Raw genomic sequence first — 20,529 nt, 5'->3', positions numbered from 1 at the left:
ATCTGCTTGGCATGAAGTTGAGCGTTCGTTGTGATATGCCAAAGACAGAGGAGGTGGTTAGTAAAAGGATAACATGAACTTATTGCCTTCTGTAGGACCTCGTCACCGTCAGCTAAAATTGTAACTGGTGGAAGCAGGCTCAATCGGCCATAAATGAATCCTCCCGTTCGTCGCTAAGAAAGCAACTGCTAACTGTAAACGTGCGATTTGTAGAAGTCATGCCAACGATATTAAATAACGGGAGGCGAAACCCGTTGATTATCCATAAAAAGGGTTTGGGTTGATGTTTATGTAACCTCTCACTCGCCAACGGGGTTGGCATAAGATATTGACAGATATAACTCAGCAAGGAAAAGGAAGAACTAACTTAACTATAAACAACAAATTAATGATACAAGCAAGAGAAATGCACTAAAGTGACATTATTTGCAACTAAACAAATTAACGACGACATTATTTACAACACGAATATAGAAAACGACATCCATGTGTCAGAGTCATTGGGCGTATCCTTCAATCCTTAGCAATTCTGCTTTGAACTGTGCTGTATACCAACGGCCTTACCTACTGAACGCGAAGAGTTCTCATACTTGTTTCAACCAACTATATTACGAAATTAAGCGTAAACGTAGTTGCAACCAGAATCCGACTGAAATAATTTTATATTCTGCAGATCGTAGACACTGTAAACACAGCAGATTCGATCAAATGTCAAGCTCAAGAAAACTAGCGCAAGCAAATTCGTGGCCGCCGCGTTATGCGACAGTTGGCACGGGTTAGGGCAGAGAACACGCGGGATGGGAGGATCGAGCAGTCTGCGAACTACGCCGGCATGGAAGCGAGAGAAGTCGATTTGAGAGGAATGGGACTGATCCAAGCGGGAACTAACTGAGCTTATACTAATATTATTACCAGACGCGGGCCAATTATTATGAATCAAATATATTATAACACTCCCATTGTAATCTTGTTGATTTGCCATTCTATTTGCGAGATATTATTAAAATATTCATTCATTCGATTTTGAATTTTCCCCGGTCTATGAAGTGCGCACGAGATCAATGCCAGCAGCCCATCGGATATATTTCCCGGTTGAAGTACCCTTAGACAATCCCCAGAATAACTTTCAAGCGCAGTTTTACCCCGTCATGACTTAATCGGGCTCAACCCTAACCCATGAGCTGAAGTCCCAAACGCGTATTCAACGCAAATACAAAATAACTGGGCGACGGCCATTGCGGGGTTCTGCTAACAGGTCTCATGATTTCTCAGTATGGAAAACGAGTCTAAAAAGTGGAGCACGTCCCAACGGATCAGGGCAGAGATGACCGGAGGAGGTGCTGACTTGTTATAAGCCTGCTCCGTTCCGAGCACTTGCTCTCTGCTTAAGCCGTGTCACTGTGTGTTACGGACCTATTGTGCGTGGACATATCTCGCCTGTCTCGCTCCGTCCATCGTCAGAGCATCCCTGTCTTTCCGTGACGATACGATTCCAACAAGGAATGACCGTCTCCAAGAAAGAACTCCGCATCGGCGTCGCCGGCGCAGGCCGCATGGGCCGCATCCACATCGAAAACATGGTCGAAATCCGCTTCATCAAAGTCGTCGCTGTCTGTACGCCGATCGAATCGGAACAGGAATGGGCCGTTGACTTTCTTGGTCCCGAAACTGCCGTCTACTCCGATTTTAGCGATTTCCTCAAGGCCGATTTCGATGCCACTTTGATCGTTACTCCGAATAAGTTCCATAAGGACCAGGTACTTGAGGCGATCGCTAATGGCAAACACGTATTTTGTGAGAAACCGCTTGCCGCGGATGCAAAAGGTGCGTGGGAGGTGTATAACAAGTCGCTTGAATACCCGCATTTAAAAGTCGCGTGCGGGTTTCCGCGCCGGTACGCGCCCGCCTATGTCGAGGCGGCGAAAAAGATCAGGAATGGCGACATCGGTAAAATCATCACATTGCGGTCGCAGACAACAGACCTGTATATGAATAACGACTACTTTGTCAACTACATCAAGACGTCCGGTGGCATTTTTTTGGACTGCAATATTCATGATATCGACGCTTGTTTGTTCCTCATGGGCACAGATGAGACTCCTGTCCGTGCCTACGCAACCGGCACCACAAACGTCTTTCCCATCTTCAAAGAATTCGGCGATGTCGACGACGGCCTCGGACTCATTGATTTTGCCGACGGCAAGGTTGTCAACGTCTATGGCTGCCGGAATAACAAGCACGCCCACCACTCCATGACCGAAGTCATCGGCACTAAGGGCCGCATTCTCATTAACGGCCAACCGCGTCTCTACACTATAGATATTTCCGACGAAATGGGCACGCGCATGGAAGGCGCAAAATCGCAAATGGACCTTCTCGCTCCCGCGTTCAAGGCCGAGATTTTGGCATTCCGTGATTGGATTTTGGACGGCACTGAACCGAACTTTAATCTAAAGGACGCGGCAAAGGCGGTCTCTATTGCTGAGGCCCTCATGGCTAGCCTTAAGACCAAACAGGCTGTCGAGATTTCTTTAGTCATGTAAAGCACATTTTTCTACTTTCTGTCAAATGAAAAAGCCGTTTGTAGTGCGGCGCAATCATCGCTTACAATATCCGTCCACGGCGTTCATGATAATTCTCATATAATTTAGTCATATCCTCATAATCTATATACAATAGCAACATGCATCCACAGACACTTTTGTTTCCTTACCGTATGCATAGTCGAATTAAATCGTAATACAATATACTCCTCTACTTCCACAATCCATACGGACCAATCTCGCTTTTCCAAAGTCTAATCGTTCCGTCCTCGCCTGCTGACGCACAGAGCTGGCCGTCCGGCGAATACGAGATCGAGTGCACTGGGCCATGGTGTCCCTTCAACGTGTCCAACACAGCACCAGTACTAAAGTCGTGAATACGCACCCATGTATCATTCGTGCTTCCGGTTGCGAATTTCTTCCGAGACGGATGTATCGACACCGTCGACGCGTTATAATCCAATGCCTGCTTCTTCACTGGTGTCCTGTCCAGCGCGTCGAATGTGTACACCGCAGCACCGGCCGCCACAGTCACACTGCCCTTACGTTCCTCCATCTGACTGATCGGGCCGTCAAGCGTGACTGAGTCTATCATTTTATCCGGAGTTCGCAGATCCCACCACTTCATGCACTTGTCGTCGCCAGCAGTAATAATCACGCTACCAATCATTAACGCTTCTCGATAGCATATCACACACAACATCCACTCACCTCTGCTCAACCCACAACGCACTCTTAATTGTCCCCTCCGCGCCAACCCACTCCATAACAGCGGGAGCACTCTCTTCCCGATTTAAGTCCCAAATCCGGATCTTCTTCTCATTTCCCGCCGTCACACAAAACTGCGTCTGCGAATATGAAGGCACGAAAGCAGCTGTGCGGACAATGTGGTTGTGTCCATATGAAGCGATTATCGAGCCCGAGTTCGTGTCCCATATTTTCCTACCATACGTTGTCAGTCAAATTGTTGTTGTGGTGCGAAGGGGGATCGTTACGCTGTAAAGTCCGCGCTCGCAGTTATTGCTAGCTCGGAGTCAGCACTGAACCTTGCTGACCACACCGCACCCTTGTGGCCCGTGAACGTTCCGATCCTGGCTTGTCAGAGTCTATATCTTATTACAACCATTACGGGGAGCAAGCAAAGCTTACCAATCGCCTGTGACGCCGTCTCGAAGCATAGGCGCCCCATCTGCATCCAATTAGCCCCGACTTTCTTCCATAATATGAAGGACAAAGTAATACCTTTGCATGCACTGATCATCAAGTAACTTCCATTTTCGTAAATATTAGAGAAACTAAGATGTGTCACCGGTCGCGAATGGCCGGTGCAAGTGAGGGGGAGGTAGCGTGATAGCTGGGATTGATCCATGCTGATTTTCAGTGTGTATAAAAAATGCAAATGACGATAAATATGATGCAGAAAATGATTAATGTATGACAAGAATATGAGAAAATGCAAATTTATAAGAAATGCAAATGAGGATATATACATGGATTGTGTAGCGGTGAAGGAAAGCACACAGACGAGGCGGGTCCGCAGCAAGCAAGTGTTTAGCAGTGAGATCTACTTGCGGCTGAGAGAACCACGCTATCTAGCCACCGCCGCTCATCGGATCTCCTCTACACCAGTTAAACATTCAGTAAAACTATTACAACAATCAAGACCCAGATAATTTACAATGGCGAGAAACAGTGAAAAGGCGCAATCAATGCTGTATCGCTTCCGCGAGCAGGAAGCAGCTGAAATGGGTAATGTGCAACTTCCCATCAAATCTTCCGCTAAATAACCTCTAACACACATACCTCTCAGGAATCATCGACATCGGACGAACACGCCGGCCAAAAGTTATATCATCCGTTGATTCAATTCCAGTTTGTGAGAAATGGCGTGGCCAAGTGGTTAAGGAAATCGGCCGGAAAGTGACAAAAATTCAAGATCGTATGTAATCTGTTAGTGACTAAAACGTGTGTCGGACACTAACTTGGTGTGTGTTTAGCTGCGCTCTCGGATTATGAGATTCGGGATTTGAATGACGAGATTAATAAACTTATGCGTGAAAAATATGTGTGGGAATTACAAATACGGAATCTTGGTGGTCCAAATTACATGGTATGATTGGGCACCATTTTGTGTGCACCTCATAAATTACAATTGCAATCGCTAACGACCGACGCAGAGATTTGCTGCAAAACAATTTGACGATGAAGGACGTGAAATCCCAACGACACGAGGTTACAAATATTTTGGGCGCGCGCGAGAATTGCCTGGCGTTAAAGAGCTGTTGCAGCCCCCGCCGAATACACAGGATGTGAAGCAGGCGAGAGCGGAGTATCGCAAGGACGTCGACGCAGATTATTATGGATATCGAGATGAAGATGATCCGGAGTTGTTAAAACACGAGGCACAGCTTGAGGAGATAAGTGTGGGGAACACTTTGCAAGACGAAGACGGCAATCCACGTGAAGATTGGATAACTATTGAGCGGCCGTCTAGCATTCCAAGTCGACAAGAGATTGAAGAATGGCTAGTTGAGCGAAGGAAGAAGAAGCTGATAGAGAAGTACGAACTTGAATCGTGAGGTCATTGTAACATAATTTACAATGAGTTATCAAATTTATGTACAATACCAAATCAAGCCACTCTAAATTTCTGATCGCTTTGTTGTCCGCGCTCCATTCGCCTTCGTTCATCATGCGCGGCTTCCCATTCCTTGTAAGCACTTGGATTTTTGAAATCATCGAATGCTATCCTCCCCTCTAATCCTTTTCGCCATCGATCCACCCAATGAGTTGCTGCTCCTAAAAGATCCGGGTAGCCTCCTTTACTTAACCGATCTATTCTGCGTTAGCTGATACTCATCAAGGTCAGCTAAAAAGACGTACGCATCCGTAGACAATATGACGTTAGAAAGTCCTCGATATCGTTAGTTGGCGGACTATACTTGATATACAAACTGCCACTAGGGTCCACCAGATTCAGCTGGTACAATAAATAATCGGCCTGAATTGTCGGATCAATAAGTCCAACGTTAATACTACCAATTGTCGATAATGTGAGCATAGTCTCTGCATCTATTGTCTTTGGTAATGACACACCGGGTGTGTCGTAAACTAATATATCTGGGTCTTCATGAATCTTGACATATGACGATATATTTCGGGTAACTCCTGCTAGAGCGCCGGTTTTCGCAGCCTTTTTTCGTCCAACACCTGCATGCCGAAGGGTATTCAGTAGAGAGCTCTTGCCGACGTTGGGCATACCCATTATCATTACCCTTAGTCCGAGGAACGATTCTCTGTTAGCGCACAGCCCTATTCCTTTGTTAACTGCCATGAAAGTCACTGCGACATCGCGGTCTTACGCTTCGACAAATTGACCAGACTTTTCACACTCGTATGATCATGTGTATCAACCGTACAGTAATCCCCACGAGGATGCCACGCTCTAAACATCTGCTCGACTGTTAACTCACCCGTCCAATAGTCATCGATTCGGAGTTTACTCACTGCAGGGTGGATAGCACTAAGATCTTTCTTCGTGTATACCACAATCCGCGGTTTGACGCCAATAATGCTGTCGAAGATCGTATTCCGGGTACTTAGCGGTGCTCGAGCATCTCGGACTTCGTATACGAGATCAATATCGGCTGTCATTTCGCGCATTTTGCGGATCGCTTTCGCGTGATGACCGAGAAAGTATGCGCGTGGGAGTGTCGGCGCCGGAAAGGAAGTCCGAGGAACGAAATTTGCCGCTGACATTTAGTGCAGCGTATCATCCAGGAGTTATCGGGAAGTACGAATAAAAGTCATTGATATAGCCCATGTACAGAGGCGGGTGAGAAATGCCTTCCATAAAACTCAAATGGGACATAATGTCGCGACGCTGAGAGAATGCATCGTACTACCGTATACATAGAGCGTATAGTTGATACTCTGCTATCTTATAAAAATAATTGCACAATAATTTATTGACATCCCTATGGAGTTTTATTCAGTTCTAAAAATAAATTTAAACCGTCCAATGATCAAGTCTCAATCCATAGATTATAATACATTATTGTGGGTGGCCCTTAAAGTAGGGTTAGGTTGATTGCCTAGATCTAGCCAGCGGGCACGATCGGCTTCCACATATGGCAATTTATTTGCAAACAGGTATCGACCGATTTTCAATAGTTGCTATGGAATTTAGAAATTTGCGGATAATATGGCGTTTCATATACTGCAACAAGCCTCATGGGTTAAATAACGCATCTGGCGCTCGATTCGCAGAATCCCAGTTTAATCTGTTTGGCACTCCGTATATCGACTTATATCGGCCAGTATATTCCGACATTATTTACAATCACATTGACCGGACTTCAATGGAGCGAATGATTTCAAAAACTAGGTGGTGGTAGGATTTACAGTCGTGTACTCGAGCACCCGGTTCACAATTCTGGAAGGGCGTATTATTGGTAAATTGCTAGGACCCATTGTGCTTCTCATGTATCCCACTGTATGTTCTGCAACGGGGAAGATTGAGATTACGAATTTTGCGTCGACCCTCGCGGTTGCGATGCTTTCATCACCTCGAATGATTATTATACCTATTATAATCGCTGTTGCGGCTATTCAACTCTCGAATTACTCATCATCAACATTGTCAGCTTCTGAGGATATAATTATGCCTACTGTATCTGTGTCAGGGTATCTATCAGTGGTTTCGATTCCGTCGAAGTCACTAATGGTTCTTCGAAACGACCATCGCTGCTCCGGGGTAAATCCAACACAAATCTGTCAATCAGCTGCAACCAGGCCCTGAATGATTTCCTGAGCCAATCTTTGGTGCTTTCGTGATGCAAGGATCTCTTCGACGTATCATACCACATTCAGTGGGCAACAACGAGAACGATGCCATCGGCTAGGTATCGGGACTGCGGCAAATGCTATGATCCGGCACAATATATCTACAGATGAGGCCTTGTTAGATCTAGAAGTCGTCCGTTTCGTGGCCAAACATTTCTGTTTCCAATTCACAGGCGCGCGGCACAGTTTACGACGCGAGGGCATTTATCCACAATATGGCACGGCCGTTGACTGTCTCTTCCCAGCAGACGTTAGGAGAAGGGATGCGAGAGTAAGATTACAATATTCATGACATCTTTACAGCGGCTCTGATTGCGCCGAATTAATTGTTATGTGGTAGGATGCACTGGTCATGCCATCAGATGAGTGCTTGTTGTCAATTTCGGTGCTGATTTGGAATCATCGATCTCCCGTGCTGTGATCCGAACAAACGATATGGCTGTCAACCGTAATTTGTAGACTATTCAACGTAGTAAGGATTTGCTGCTGGAAGGGAATAGATATTTGCTTATATTGTACACGTTGACTGGTGTCGAGATACAAACTTTTTTGGTTCCGCTACATGTAGCCATCAATTTAAAAATGCATTCCTTTCAAAGCTTTTAAACGCCTAGCACTTCTGGCCAAACGAGCGACATAACTAGTTCAATCAAATTTTTAACGCCCAATCACCTGGCTCCAAATAAGACCCCACTAAACAGATTCAATACAAAATATGAATTGCGCCATATAATCGTCCAGTACACCAATTTAACATATAGAACGCCGACAACTCAGTGTCGGCGTTCAAAGTTAAACCTTCTGGCATAGGAAGACGTGGGACCTTTAAGGATTGTATTGGAACTAAATGATCTAAATGACGGAAGTTCCTCTGCTGTTTTACTGTCGCCTAAAAAAAAGTCAGTCCTGTGAGTTTGAGACGGAGCGCATGGACAAGGCATACCTGGCCCGTATAAGACGAATCCTTTCTTTTCAGTCGTGCCGCGTTCCTCGGACGGCTCTTCACCACGCTTAGCGTCAGCAACATTCTCGACCTTCTCATTCCTTGAAGAAATCTCTTTGCTGTTCGACTTTGTCGAGGCCGATAAATTTTCGGATATGGAAGTGGCAAAAAATGGCGACGGAGCGTCAGAGTAGGAGATCTGTGAGGAAGCAGCTGTGGAAGAAGGCGATGGAGAGCGCGAGTGAATAGGCGACGGCGACCCGCTGCGAGGGGTGTGGACCGCACCTTCTGTATTTGTCTGTGTCGAGTAAGAGTCCATTATTATTTATGGGAAATAGTCTGCAGTAAGTGACATCCTTACAGCCAGGCGGTATTACAGTTATAAGTAGTGGGAGTGGGACTGACCGGCGTGAGTAATAATTTTTTCCCCCAGACCGTCGGCGATGGCCCCGGACGTGAACGTGACTCTTACCTGAAGCCGCACGGATGCCCTAACCTGACTGACTTAACGAGCCGCTTCCGACGCGGCAATCGAAGAAAGGTGCAGACGACGAGGAAACGTCCTGCACTATTTGTATCCGAGACCGCTTATAAATATATTGAAAATCGGATAGACTCGTCACATATGGTTTCCTTCATGTGTTTCACATTCATTACTGTAATAGACATAAAATACACCGCAAGGCAGATTATGAGCACATAATTCATCACAGGTAATCTCACTAAATAAAGCCAGAAATCACGCAAACCTTGCAATCTACTTGACATAGTTGCCAGGGAATTCACCCCTCCGTCCATCAATAGTTTCGCCTTCCCACCAGTCATCGTCGTCCTTCTTATACACCATAATCTTGTCGCCTACGTTGAACGACAAGTCCGTGTCTTGCATTCCGACAAACGTGTATGCCGCCGTCATAGTTTCATATCCAGGCTTAACGTCTTTCTCACCGTCGAGCTCGTTAGTCGCAGTCGGTATCTCCTCGTGGATTTCCTCGTGGGAGCCATTCTGAGAGACAGAGGAAGATAACGGAGTTCCGGCGACGACAGACCCAGACGATGAAGAAAATGTCTGATAGCGGGGCAGTGGCTCTGATATCATCGACGAGGTAGTAGATGGTGAGAAAGAGAAGGGTCTCTTTGAATTGTATGCAACCGGCGGGGAAATACCTGGCGACGCCGGCGTAGAACGGCCGGTCTCCGACCCGGCTTCAGACCCAGCTTCTGAACTGACACTCGACATGAGTGTCGGACTCCGATTAACTTCAGTGAAAGTCTTGTATACGCCATCCTTGCTCGTACCTTTTGGTCTGCTTGACTTCTTGTTGACTGTCAGGACACGCTTAATCTTCTGGTCTATTGTCGCTGACTCTGGGAGCTTCATTGGTTGTTTGACCGCCTTGCCATTCCGCACTGTTGTCAGACCCTCCTCACATCGATGCTGGATAGGGATAAACTGAGTACTCCAATCTTGGACAATCTTGTCTAACTCGAGCAAGCCCTGCGCTTGGGCGAATGGATAGAGGAACTCTTTAGTTACCTGTATCACACCAAACTGCACTTCGAAGAGAAGCGTTGATAGAGGTGCAACAAACTCCGACAGTTGGATGATAACCTTCGGAAGAGTATCCTTGATATATTGATCGTGGACACGAAAGTCCTATTGTCATTAGCCAGTATCTCAGTGGATGTATATAATGATGACATACCTCAGCAGCCTTGTCCAGGTCTTTCTGACTCCGTTCTAAACTGGTTTCGTCTTTTTCATTTAGTGTCGACTTCTTCTGCAGTTTCTCGACAGAGTTAGTGTGTCGGTCATAATCAATTTTCTTGTGCTCTCTCTTCTTGAGAGCCTTCTTAATAGTGTCGATGTACCCCTATCTCAAAATTAGTTCGCCAATTCAGACACAAATCGATTGATTTCAACAAGACACACCTTCATCGTCCCACATCGCTGTACGACCATTCGATCAATGCTGTCCAGCATAGGTAGGACCGCATTCTGCACTTCGATCAACACTTCTTTATACTTGATCACTGCAGCCATAGTAATTTTCGGTGTTTCCTGCACCGGCTTGCAAGGATCGTCTTCAGGAATCGGCTCATACAGAGCATTAAAATGCCTTGATATCGCCACTTGCGCTGATAAAGTAGAAATCCAGGAATCCCGGAATGCCTTGGCATTGGTTATAATCTAAACAGCGCCCGTCAGCAATGCGCAAGAAAGCTCTCGATATCGAGATTACCTCGTCGAGACCCTTCTGCGCCTCATTAATAGCTTTCGTCCATTCGATAATTGTAAGATCCTCCGGCGATTTATTACCAACCAACACATGTGGCGCACGTACGACTGCTTTCTTCACACCACGAACTGACATCGTCACCGTCACCTGGTTCTACAATTCTCAACTTGTATTAAATAGAAAAACGTTCTAACACGTAAACGATGAAAAGAGACCGAAATCAAATAAAGATAGAGATGTCCCCTAGAACATGAAATCCTCAAAACTTGAGTGACTTATTAAACGAGAGCAATCAGCTGAGGCGTCCGGAGCGACCCCAAAGGATGACAGGCGCAGCTTGGCTCGGCTTACGCGGGATGCTTGCAGATGTCAGGGTTTGGTACCTTTGTACTAAATTCCATTCATTCCGGTTGATGACGTTGGTATGAAATAATTGCTGCGGCTCAAAACATGTAAGGTTTGGGGCATTAATCTATTTCCATATGATGGGGAAGCCTAAATTCTATTCTAGTAAGAGGTGTTGTCCACGTATGTAACTGAGTCTCGGCTTCGGAGCGGCAACTAACCTGTTCTATCTTGTTGCAGCGTTTTTCATTATTCTATGTTGCTTATTTAAATGGTTTCTGTCCGTGAAAGAACTTGATTTGTCTCAACTCTGAACTTTGAAGTAGTTTGCGGTAGTTGCCTAGATCTGAGCCTGACATCGCCGATTGCCGTCTAAGCGAGCTCAGGTGTATCACTTAATGACCCAATCTTGTTCAGATGTCGAATAATATTGTGGGCAATGCATATAGAGACATCGTCGAGGACGTCATCAACTCATCTCGCCATGATTTCGAAGAATTTAGCGTGGATGAGACTACATTACGCGAGCTACAGCTTCTCTGGCAGGAACGATTAACGATCTTAGGTGTGGCAACTTTCCCCTGGGATCAGTCGGCAGTGGAGCCTGAATCCGCAAACAGAGAAGCCGAAGTTACCTGCGAGACTTCCACATCAGATCTATATGCAGGAAGTGCTGCTTTAACATCAGCTGCGCCTCAAATACTTCCGCGTCCAACAATGGCAGCTCTGCGATCGGTTCAGCGAATTCAGGGGTTTGCAGACGGGGAGAGAGTTCCAGCCGAAATTGCGGGTTACAGCGTTAACGGCGTTATGAAGCGTTTAAGATTAGATGGTATGGGAGCTTTAAATATGTCCATATAGTACTAGCAGCCCGATATTCGCATCTGGTAGTTGCATCACACAAGCTGATGGAAGTTCAGAAGAGCTAGAGATATCAAGAGAAGCCATAGATGGCGTATTGGAGCGTCACATTCTAGGTCAAAAATTTGGACACTCAGAACGCACAACACAACAGCCGTACCAACATTTAGTAGCCAAGAAAAGGGAGAAGGCAAACGGTCGGAGTTTATATTGTTACAAATGGACGGAGCGTCGGACTCGTCAGACAACGATTCAAATAATGATGATAACGACAATAAGGATTCCGACGCTATCAATTCTGATTTAGACGACCCTGAGGATGAGATCCGCTCTCAAGAAAACGAGACCGAAGGATCGGATGCCATGATATTATGTTTGTACGACAGGGTTAACAGAATGAAGAACAAATGGAATTGTGAATTTAGGGATGGTACTGTTCATGTTAACGGAAAAGATTATTTATTTGGAATAGCGAAAGGTGAGTTTGAGTGGTGATCTGGTCGTGACCCTATGCTCGCGACCCAATGAGCAGGCGTCACATGTGCACGCAGGATATCCAGAAGTTATGGTGAGCACTCGCTACTGAGGTCGGAGGGTGATGCTTAAGATCAGTTTGACTAGTATAACCATAAACACGAATTAATTGTCATGCATAGATTGTCAACATAATCGTATAACTAGGCAAAAACATCCAAATAAGGGAGTCGATGTATGAATGGAAAATTGTTTACATTTGTACTTGGCGTAAGAACTCACAGCAAGGAAAGATTTACGATCCCGTATTGAAAATCTCGTATCCCTAACGCGATTAAACCACTCCTCGATCTTCTTAGGATCTTCGAAGAGCGCTCTCTGGTAGTTCTATGCGCGATTAAAATGTGTCTTAAGAATTGGTTGCCCTTTGACGAAGTTCATTGCCCAACGCTTGCCCACGGATTAACAGATTAGCCAAATTTTCCACATCAGCGAGCCTGGCCGAAACCCGCGCAAGTCTGAGTCCAAGTCGTGCTCCAGAATAGCCTATCCTTCCAAGGGCGTAAATTTCCGTGACCGTCGCCCATTCATTCTGTCGCGCAAGGATTTGCCTACATTGTAAATCTTTGCAGCTTGTCGGAACCCTTAACTGAGCGCGTTTTTGGGTAGCTTCGAGGGCTAATAAAAGTCTACGTCCTTTAGAACCGCTGTCCATTTCTTTATTGTGTAAAAATATAGTGTCAAATGTGATAGATATACGGTGAGTAGAAAGGTGCGCGGCTCGCATGTGTGCGCGTCTCGCTTACCACCGGCAGAGGTACAAAAGCACGGCCTACGTATCCTTGAGGTATTTTATCATCATGACGCTTTGAGGAGCACGATCTTTCTCAGCTACATGATCTGCGCGCTCACGTTCCGTTGTACCGTTCCGCATGAATATCCTGAGCAAAGAGAATTTCTGCGAGAAGAAAATCATGAAGCTTTTGTAAACGTTGAATAAATTCAGAGGTCCGATTGAAAAGGGGGGGTGGGGGGTGGTAACTTCCTCATTAGCGGGTACACGAGTCTGAAAATCAAGGCGAGGGTGATAACCATAATTGAAATAAAAAGGTGAGACGGTTGTGCCTGAAGCCATGAGTTCGGCGCGCTCGCGATAAAAGCGATTTTCAAGCTGCGACGCGGAATGCCTCAACTCATCAACTTTGTCGCGTAGATGCCTACACTCCTCCCGTGATTGTCGTAGATCGTCTCGCAGCTCGTCGAGCTGCGATTGGTACAACTTTATAATGTCCCGTCTTTCAACGTCCAAGTAAGAATTAAGCGACTCCGTGAGATCGCGCTTATTTCTCTTATTTGACCTCAAGTAGTCAGCCCTGGCGACGCTTGGTTTGGAGTTTAGTGGGACCGATGAGAGCCTTGGAGAGTCGGAACTGGGACGAGACCCCATTATCTTTCTGTCCTTCATCGTCTGCAGCATTACGTCGCGAGAAATCCTGCCTGGCTTCGCGCAATACTCCTCGTAACTAATGCGATCAATGCCATATTCACGTATTTTCGGCCTTAACAGTCGTAAAGCGCGAGATCGCAACGGGTATCGGCGGGTCCGAGGACCTGCCTGCCTCGCGTATGAGCACTGCTTGAACTGCTTGTTGGAGCTGTATAGTGTGCTCCTGTTGTTCGCGAATGATTGCGTGCTGTTGTTCAACCGTCCGCTGCATCGATTGAAGAAAGGCAGCCCGGTAATCTAATACCCTCTGTCCGGATATCTAATATCCGGATATCCGACATTGAGCTATCATTCCACACATAAGAACACGTGATAAAGGACATGGATAATGATCCAGGTCGTTCTGGAACCCGTAATGACTGCATCTGCCTCCTCTTCCTCTGAACCCACTCATCCTCATCCCTTTGCTCGGCAACAGACGAATCCAGCTTTTGCACTCCGGGTTGGGATTTGACGGTGGATTTCGACTCTGATTTGGATCCAGCCATTTCTCAAGTTGTCGAAATGTAATTACTAGTGTAGAGTACTCGCCGTTGCGGCTCTACGCGACCTGGCGACAAGAATAACATGGTCCCTTCTATCCAGACTGCGCCATTTTTGCAAATGACGGCTGCAACCATACATAATACTTTGAAGTTCGACCACGACCGGTTCTGATCGACTGGAAGAGTTGGCTCCTTAACGCGACGAGATACGCCGATGTATGGGGACATCCCGGCAAGACCAAGCGCGGCGTTTGTAACGGCACTTGGGCTGGACGGGACGGGGACTAGCCTAGACGGGACTAGCGTGACGGGACTAGACAGAACGGAACAAATACTAGCCTAGATGGGACTAGTGTACGGGCTGACTAGCCTGGACGGGACTAGCGTGACGGGATTAGACAGAACGGGACTAGGCTGGACTAAGACTGGACTAAGACTGGACTAAGACTGGAGTAGGACTATTGGCAAGACTAGATATATTCCAGGAATACAAGACTTCTTGCTTGGCTTGACACCGAGGACAAACCCCTCCTTATATAGTTGTCAAGCCACTACTGCTCGTGTACAAGTACACTAACAACCAAACGCAACCAACAAATCAAGAACAAACGAAGAGCGGGGAACTAGGAACTCAACAGAGCGAACGACCGGTGGGCAAGCGAACGATCGACGGCCAAAGCGAACGAGCTGCGGCCAAAGCGAACGAGCGGGGGCAAGGCCGACTAGCCAGGAACGGACAGGGGGACGAGCGTGGAAGCAGAACCGAGCGGTCTGCGGCGTATCGAGACGTGACTTCAGGATCGCCAATGCATGCGGCTTATCGCGGCATAAAGCAGTTGGTTTCTGCAAGGCAGGCTGCAGAATGCGGAAGATATGAGAGCATTGCAAGGGTCATTTGCCAGACTCAATATGCCCCTACCAGCTGATGACAACAGGTACCGACGTGTTATTATAGAGACTTGTTGCCGTATACACCAGCTTCGGGTGTGCCTGTTGGCATATCTGAGATATGTTTCAAGTTCGAACCAATATGGAAAGGTCTGACGAATTGTCTTACGGAGATTTTGGTAATATGTTGTTCACCGACATAGTGAGGAATGACCGTATAGGTCAGTTTTATCATTCATTATAAATTAATCATACATTGTAAATTTTAATATAAATCTACTTCTTTTGAAGCATTTCAAACATCATAACCTTTTGGAGAGCCGGGTCTTTCTCGGCAGTACGCTTCAGATCGTCCAACTTGTCCCGCAGGGCTTTACACTCCTCACGCGAGTCTCGAAGCTCTTGTCGCAGGTCTGCGATCCGGGACTGGTAGAGCATAATGACATCAATCTTTTGCTCTCGCGCTTCGCGTCTCTGGACATCCAAAAACGAGACAAGTGACTCAGTCACGTCTCGTTTGGCTTTCTTCCTAGCCGGCAACGCCTGCTCCCTGGCATTGCCCGGGGTCGTGGAAGCCACGGAGCTGGGCCGAGGAGTGTCGGACGAACGAGCGCCGGAGGAGCTGTTGCCGGAGCCGGTTTCAAACGGTTCGTCGTCGGCTGCATCTGCAACCCTCTCTTCGGTCAAATCAAGGACGTCATCGTCACTCAATCCGGCCATTTCCAAGGATTCGTTAATGGCCCGACTGATCTCCTTAGCCCGTCGCACATCCGGGGGACACGTCGGGTCTCCCGTCGGCTTCGGAAGATTTACCAATTGGTTAAACTTGCGCCGAAGCGCAGCGACGTCCCGAGAAGCTCTGCCATTCTCTATACAGTACTCCTCGTAGCTAAATACATTAGCTTACACTGTGCATAGCTCAAAATAGTATCCATACATGTCCATCTACATTAGCTTACACTGTGCATACCTCAATCCTGTGCAGTATGTGATGTTGCACGAACTCCGTCATCCCTCTCTCGACTTCATAATGCCAGTCTTCCTCAGAGAAGTCAGGAGAGATCAACTCCGCGCTGTCGATCTCAATCGGCAACCACGGAAACCGCACACGCTGCGTCCTTTTAGATGCCGCATATAGCTGGCAATCTTCAGGAACCGCCCCACTCTCGGCACTTCGTCGACGTCCTCCTTGGCCAAAGCGGGCACTGACAGAGACGCAAATTGTCTCGTGCCAACCAACCTTACCATCTCGCTATACTTTGGCAGCCTTTCTGCATCCGCCAGCTGCAGCAAAGGCAACAACCCCGAGACAACGACATCTTGCGCGAAGGTGTGTGACGGGTAACCTAATGCTATTTCGCTAACTAGGTGTCCAATAAATACAAGAAGGATTCGTTAAAAGAAAAGGAAGAAAAGAAAAAAAGAGAAGAAAAAAGACGGAAAAGAACTGGAGCTACGGACTCAGGGGACAAGGGACGCCATGGCCATGGCCAATCAGGGGATAGCCGAGCCGCACTCTGGCATAGCCTCCCGCGACACTACAGGGTTCAGTTATCGAGGGACTTGTAGGAGAGCAAGTCCCGAGACTCCGCCAAGGCCTAGCCTCTCACAACGTGTGGTCCAACACGCGCGACTGTTGGATGTCGTACCCCTCCTGCACCAGAAGCGTTGCAGTGACAGGACCACGGGTCGAGGCACCCTGCCGCGCCTTTCTGTCCAAGTACCCGCACCGCAGGTACTCCCGGCGATCTGGCGCCGGCCCACGGCGACGGGGCGCGCCTCGACGTCCTGGCACTACAGCCCGACGGTGATAGTCGCGGAGATGTCGTCGAAGCGTGCCGGTATTCGCCAGCGAGAGACCGCAAAGCGCGCAAATGGTTTCTCCGGCTGCTATCGAGATCACCACCTCCTTGTCTTGCTCCTGCTCTGACTCCTGCTCTGGCTCATGGGCTTCCTCCGGCACCTGTTCCCACTCGTCGGCCGGCTCGACTATCCCCACATATCTGCTTCTGAGCTGAACCAATCCGAGAAGGATCCGAAGAAGAGGCAGCCGAGAAGGATCCGAGACGCAACCGAAGAAGAAGAAGAACATAGGCGACAAGAAACGACGACGACTTGAGCAGAACTGGATTTGTCAACCAAATCCAGAATTGCCATATTCTCAGGGGTGCCCGAGCTATGCGCCACAAACTCTGTAGCAGCGTCTAGGTGGAACCCTAACATCGTTCAACAAACCTGCAGGTTTGACCTGCTCTATGGCGTCGAGCAGGGCGAGCTTGTCCTGCAACGAGAAGTTTTGGGATCAACCGCTACACGAGCCCAGCCTCAATTCCTCCAAAGGCTCTCTGCATGTCGATGCATTATGGCCAAGTTGCTTGTGACATCGGCCGGGGGGAGTCAACCTGCGAGAGCCCGATGTCTTCGGTCCTGATTCTCTTTTTGTGAGGACGTCCGGATAGTCCAGCTATACTGGAAAACTTTCGCCTCCTTGTGTTCTTACTTCGTATTCATGTGCATATACCGGGATCGCAACATACTCTCTTGCAAGAGAGACTGACTTCTGAAGTAGTCTTGTAAGCTTGGCAATGTCCTTTAGGCGCTCGGCTCGCGACGGCATTGCCGAAGATAGTGAGCATGTAGGCTTCCGAGATTTCCTCAACGGCATCAATCAAAGCTTGCAATTAAGTTAGTGTGGACTTACAGAAAATATATGTCACATCTCCACAAACCTTTCTGTCTGTCAGAAATCAATGTCAACATGTGGAAATCAAAGACATCTCCCAGGCAGTTACGAGCGATGTTCCAAGAACCACTTTCAATTCTCCCCATTCTCGGCCTTTACGACTCCGAACGCGAGCGGAAAAAAATGGTTGTCTGCATCGACACCTACAGCAATCAACAGATTACCTTGGTATTTAGACACCAGATGCGTTCCGTCGAGCGCAATCAGCGGGCGACAATGCTTGAATCCTTCAATGGACGAATAGACCCAGTTCACGCGATGTCGATCTTATGTTACAACAATTTCAGTCACACAACGGTCGATCCTTCTTCTGGGGATATCACATTTATGCCTATTACAACTATTCCCCCTTCAAAGATTGCTCGTCCACGAGCACGCATATTTGGTGCAACTGGTTATAATACTTGGTTTGTCTCTCTTGGGCGCTCAGATACTCCTCTCGCAGTCGCTCCGTAATGCGTATAGCCTCTCAACTCTATCACATGCAGCTGGCGGACTCGTTAATTTGGCATTCAGCATGCAGGGCCCCGGGAAGCATCCAGAATGTTGAATTCCATCGCGTATCATTATCGTACTCAATGAACTGATCCGGAAGATCGAAGGAAGTTGCAGACTTCTTTCCACTTTTGCCTTCTTTGAGGGTTTCGATCAATCCAGAGAGCAAGAATCTGAAGTCTTGCCAATATTCCTTGACTTGCGATTAGCTACGGTTCTTTATCACTGATACTGTCACAAGTAGCAAAACCTTGTGGTAGTTCCAGCTTTCAAATCGCAAAGGATATCCTTGACTATCAAATTGAGGATATGTGCTAGAGAGCAGACATAGCTATCTAACAGTCCAAAGAGATGAGCAGTACCGAACTTACCTTGGAGACTTTGATATTTCATTGAAATCAGCTTTTAGTAATTACTGGCATTATTTTCAGCAATTGTAATTAATTTGCACTCAAGCCATAAAGTCGTAGAGTTCCTTGAAATCTTTCTCTTGATACTGGATATTCTTGGTGATATGTAAATCGTAGTACCGGTGGATAAACTGACGGTAGAAGTTCGCGAATCCTAGGTAGCATTGGGGCTGGCCGTTCGAGTATCGCGCGTACTTTGTCGTCGTCCATAGTGACACCGTCCGTTGAGATACCAGAAGTCTGTTTTCGTACCTGAAACTCGCTCTCTTTCACCCTTCACGTACAGATCGTGCTCAATCAGTCTCGTTACGATCGCTCGTACCTTGCGTTCGTTGTGTCCCTAGGTCTGGCGAGAACGCCTCGGTATTATCAAGCAAATTCATCCAAGAATTCGCGTAAAAATCGTTCTTCGATCGCAAGAATTGGAAGGTGAATTTTGCTCATCCAAACCTCAAGAAGAAAGAACAACAGTCTTGCAGGTGGTGGATAATTTTTCCTTCAATTGTAAACGCTGTGCAGAAACTCATCAGCAATCGTTGTCGAAAATCTCGACGATGGTGGTAAAAGGAGCATCGTGAAAAATTTATTGGAAAGTTGGCGACTCGACGGTTGTAAAGGATTGCCAGGGAGAGACCGGTCGTTTTTGAATCCGCAGTCTTCAAATCTGACCGTGCATCAAATCTCTCTGCCAACCAACGCCTATTTATTGCTTCTCTTCATGATCCATGGACTTTCAAATTCGGATATATCAACATAAGTCCAATCCTTGGATGTAGGTTTCGAAAGTCCGAGACATCGAGGAGGTCATGGGAAAAGTGGAACACAGATCGAAAATTCCGCTTCACCATTCGAGCATTCCATTTGTCCGCTTGAGAATCAAGTTTGAGACTTTGCTAAGTATTAGTGTTACACTCCTGGCCTGTGGAACTGATTCTGAAGGACATGTATCGGTAGTTAGGGAGAGAAGTTGCGTTTTCAGAGCTGTTGGGGTTAGGGTTCAAAGATTCCGATCATTTGAGCACGATAAGTAATCGTGATCATACAATCCCTTGATCATTTGATAGAGAAAATTAGCAAAGAACTCCTATTAGAGAATGAAAAAGGCGAATTGAAGATGAAGGCCGGAAGAATTTACTAAAGTAGGATTTTGACCTATCTCATGTAGGACTTAGAGTACACCAATCCTAAATAGGTAATGAGGCGGATGGCTAATCGAAAATGACATTAACATTGCTATTTAGACACTTCAGACAATAATAGCGCAACGGTGGCACGCAAGATATAGTGTTGAATTGTATCCAAAGGAGCAACTGACCAATTCCTAAGCATGACTACGTTCAATTACATTTGAGACCTACATCCAATATGAACAAGAGCAATAGCGATACCATTGCCAACATGGTTGTTTGATTACTGGAATACTGCCGCGAGGCACATGACGCAGACAATGCTGAGGCCATAGAAATATTGGTTATTTAGAGAGTCCTTTTCCAACCCCAGGAATCAACTAATAAGATACCCAATAGGTTGAAGGTCGGGCAGTCGAATCCAAAGATTCTAGAGATAACGGTTAGGAATTGATGTATTACATGGATATAGATCATTTTTACACGGACAGAAGAAGAACCGTGTGTCCTGTAATACCGAGGCCTTCATATAGATCGGTCTGGTAATCCATGTAACCTCTCTGCATCGCATCTAACTGTTCATGACATTGACCCCGGCCAACAGGCTTGTGGACGGCGACACT

General features: G+C 46.9%; 9 protein-coding genes across 9 annotated transcripts; 4 read left to right on the top strand and 5 right to left on the bottom strand.

Moving 5' to 3' along the window:
• The first annotated feature begins 1,229 nt into the window (after positions 1-1,229).
• On the top strand, positions 1,230-2,693 carry V1513DRAFT_451680 (uncharacterized protein). The gene has a single exon (XM_066899003.1). It carries the CDS (start codon positions 1,503-1,505, stop codon positions 2,541-2,543), a length of 1,041 nt encoding a protein of 346 aa, XP_066751402.1. The 5' UTR covers positions 1,230-1,502; the 3' UTR covers positions 2,544-2,693.
• On the bottom strand, positions 2,627-4,219 carry V1513DRAFT_451677 (WD40-repeat-containing domain protein). Its single transcript, XM_066899002.1, has 5 exons — positions 3,786-4,219; positions 3,693-3,732; positions 3,539-3,634; positions 3,255-3,485; positions 2,627-3,202 (listed from the first exon to the last, which is right to left on the bottom strand). The coding sequence occupies exons 1-5, from the start codon at positions 4,033-4,035 to the stop codon at positions 2,755-2,757; spliced, it is 1,065 nt and encodes a 354-aa protein (XP_066751401.1). The 5' UTR covers positions 4,036-4,219; the 3' UTR covers positions 2,627-2,754.
• V1513DRAFT_451674 (Isy1-like splicing factor) lies at positions 4,138-5,195 on the top strand. The gene is made up of 4 exons (XM_066899001.1): positions 4,138-4,292; positions 4,354-4,482; positions 4,541-4,653; positions 4,721-5,195. Exons 1-4 carry the CDS (start codon positions 4,223-4,225, stop codon positions 5,120-5,122), a joined length of 714 nt encoding a protein of 237 aa, XP_066751400.1. The 5' UTR covers positions 4,138-4,222; the 3' UTR covers positions 5,123-5,195.
• Positions 5,094-6,629, bottom strand: V1513DRAFT_451671 (P-loop containing nucleoside triphosphate hydrolase protein). The gene is made up of 4 exons (XM_066899000.1): positions 6,051-6,629; positions 5,906-5,996; positions 5,427-5,855; positions 5,094-5,378 (listed from the first exon to the last, which is right to left on the bottom strand). Exons 1-4 carry the CDS (start codon positions 6,300-6,302, stop codon positions 5,176-5,178), a joined length of 975 nt encoding a protein of 324 aa, XP_066751399.1. The 5' UTR covers positions 6,303-6,629; the 3' UTR covers positions 5,094-5,175.
• Positions 6,630-8,719: 2,090 nt separating this feature from the next.
• On the bottom strand, positions 8,720-10,858 carry V1513DRAFT_419728 (uncharacterized protein). The gene is made up of 4 exons (XM_066895926.1): positions 10,575-10,858; positions 10,265-10,522; positions 10,038-10,205; positions 8,720-9,988 (listed from the first exon to the last, which is right to left on the bottom strand). The coding sequence occupies exons 1-4, from the start codon at positions 10,704-10,706 to the stop codon at positions 9,089-9,091; spliced, it is 1,458 nt and encodes a 485-aa protein (XP_066751398.1). The 5' UTR covers positions 10,707-10,858; the 3' UTR covers positions 8,720-9,088.
• Positions 10,859-11,333: 475 nt separating this feature from the next.
• V1513DRAFT_481069 (transcription factor IIA, alpha/beta subunit-domain-containing protein) lies at positions 11,334-12,497 on the top strand (the record flags this gene model as incomplete). The annotated part of the gene is made up of 2 exons (XM_066900347.1): positions 11,334-11,767; positions 11,837-12,497. 2 exons carry the CDS (start codon positions 11,334-11,336, stop codon positions 12,270-12,272), a joined length of 870 nt encoding a protein of 289 aa, XP_066751397.1. The 3' UTR covers positions 12,273-12,497.
• Positions 12,498-15,073: 2,576 nt separating this feature from the next.
• Positions 15,074-15,421, top strand: V1513DRAFT_451661 (uncharacterized protein). The gene is given in 4 exon segments (XM_066898999.1): positions 15,074-15,108; positions 15,119-15,227; positions 15,251-15,281; positions 15,305-15,421. The coding sequence occupies 3 exon segments, from the start codon at positions 15,153-15,155 to the stop codon at positions 15,373-15,375; spliced, it is 177 nt and encodes a 58-aa protein (XP_066751396.1). The 5' UTR covers positions 15,074-15,108; positions 15,119-15,152; the 3' UTR covers positions 15,376-15,421.
• On the bottom strand, positions 15,332-16,308 carry V1513DRAFT_404851 (uncharacterized protein). The gene is made up of 2 exons (XM_066895596.1): positions 16,069-16,308; positions 15,332-16,020 (listed from the first exon to the last, which is right to left on the bottom strand). The coding sequence occupies exons 1-2, from the start codon at positions 16,074-16,076 to the stop codon at positions 15,408-15,410; spliced, it is 621 nt and encodes a 206-aa protein (XP_066751395.1). The 5' UTR covers positions 16,077-16,308; the 3' UTR covers positions 15,332-15,407.
• A 172-nt stretch (positions 16,309-16,480) lies between these two features.
• On the bottom strand, positions 16,481-18,263 carry V1513DRAFT_466450 (uncharacterized protein). The gene is made up of 3 exons (XM_066900075.1): positions 17,861-18,263; positions 17,669-17,805; positions 16,481-17,256 (listed from the first exon to the last, which is right to left on the bottom strand). Exons 1-3 carry the CDS (start codon positions 17,958-17,960, stop codon positions 16,738-16,740), a joined length of 756 nt encoding a protein of 251 aa, XP_066751394.1. The 5' UTR covers positions 17,961-18,263; the 3' UTR covers positions 16,481-16,737.
• Positions 18,264-20,529: the final 2,266 nt, after the last annotated feature.

The sequence above is a fragment of the Lipomyces chichibuensis genome, assembly GCF_038497645.1.
Source record: "Lipomyces chichibuensis strain CBS 12929 unplaced genomic scaffold V1513scaffold_42, whole genome shotgun sequence".
In the NCBI taxonomy this organism is placed as follows: domain Eukaryota; kingdom Fungi; phylum Ascomycota; class Lipomycetes; order Lipomycetales; family Lipomycetaceae; genus Lipomyces; species Lipomyces chichibuensis.
Note: the sequence above shows the minus strand (reverse complement) of the source record. Positions and strands in the feature narration are given on the sequence as shown.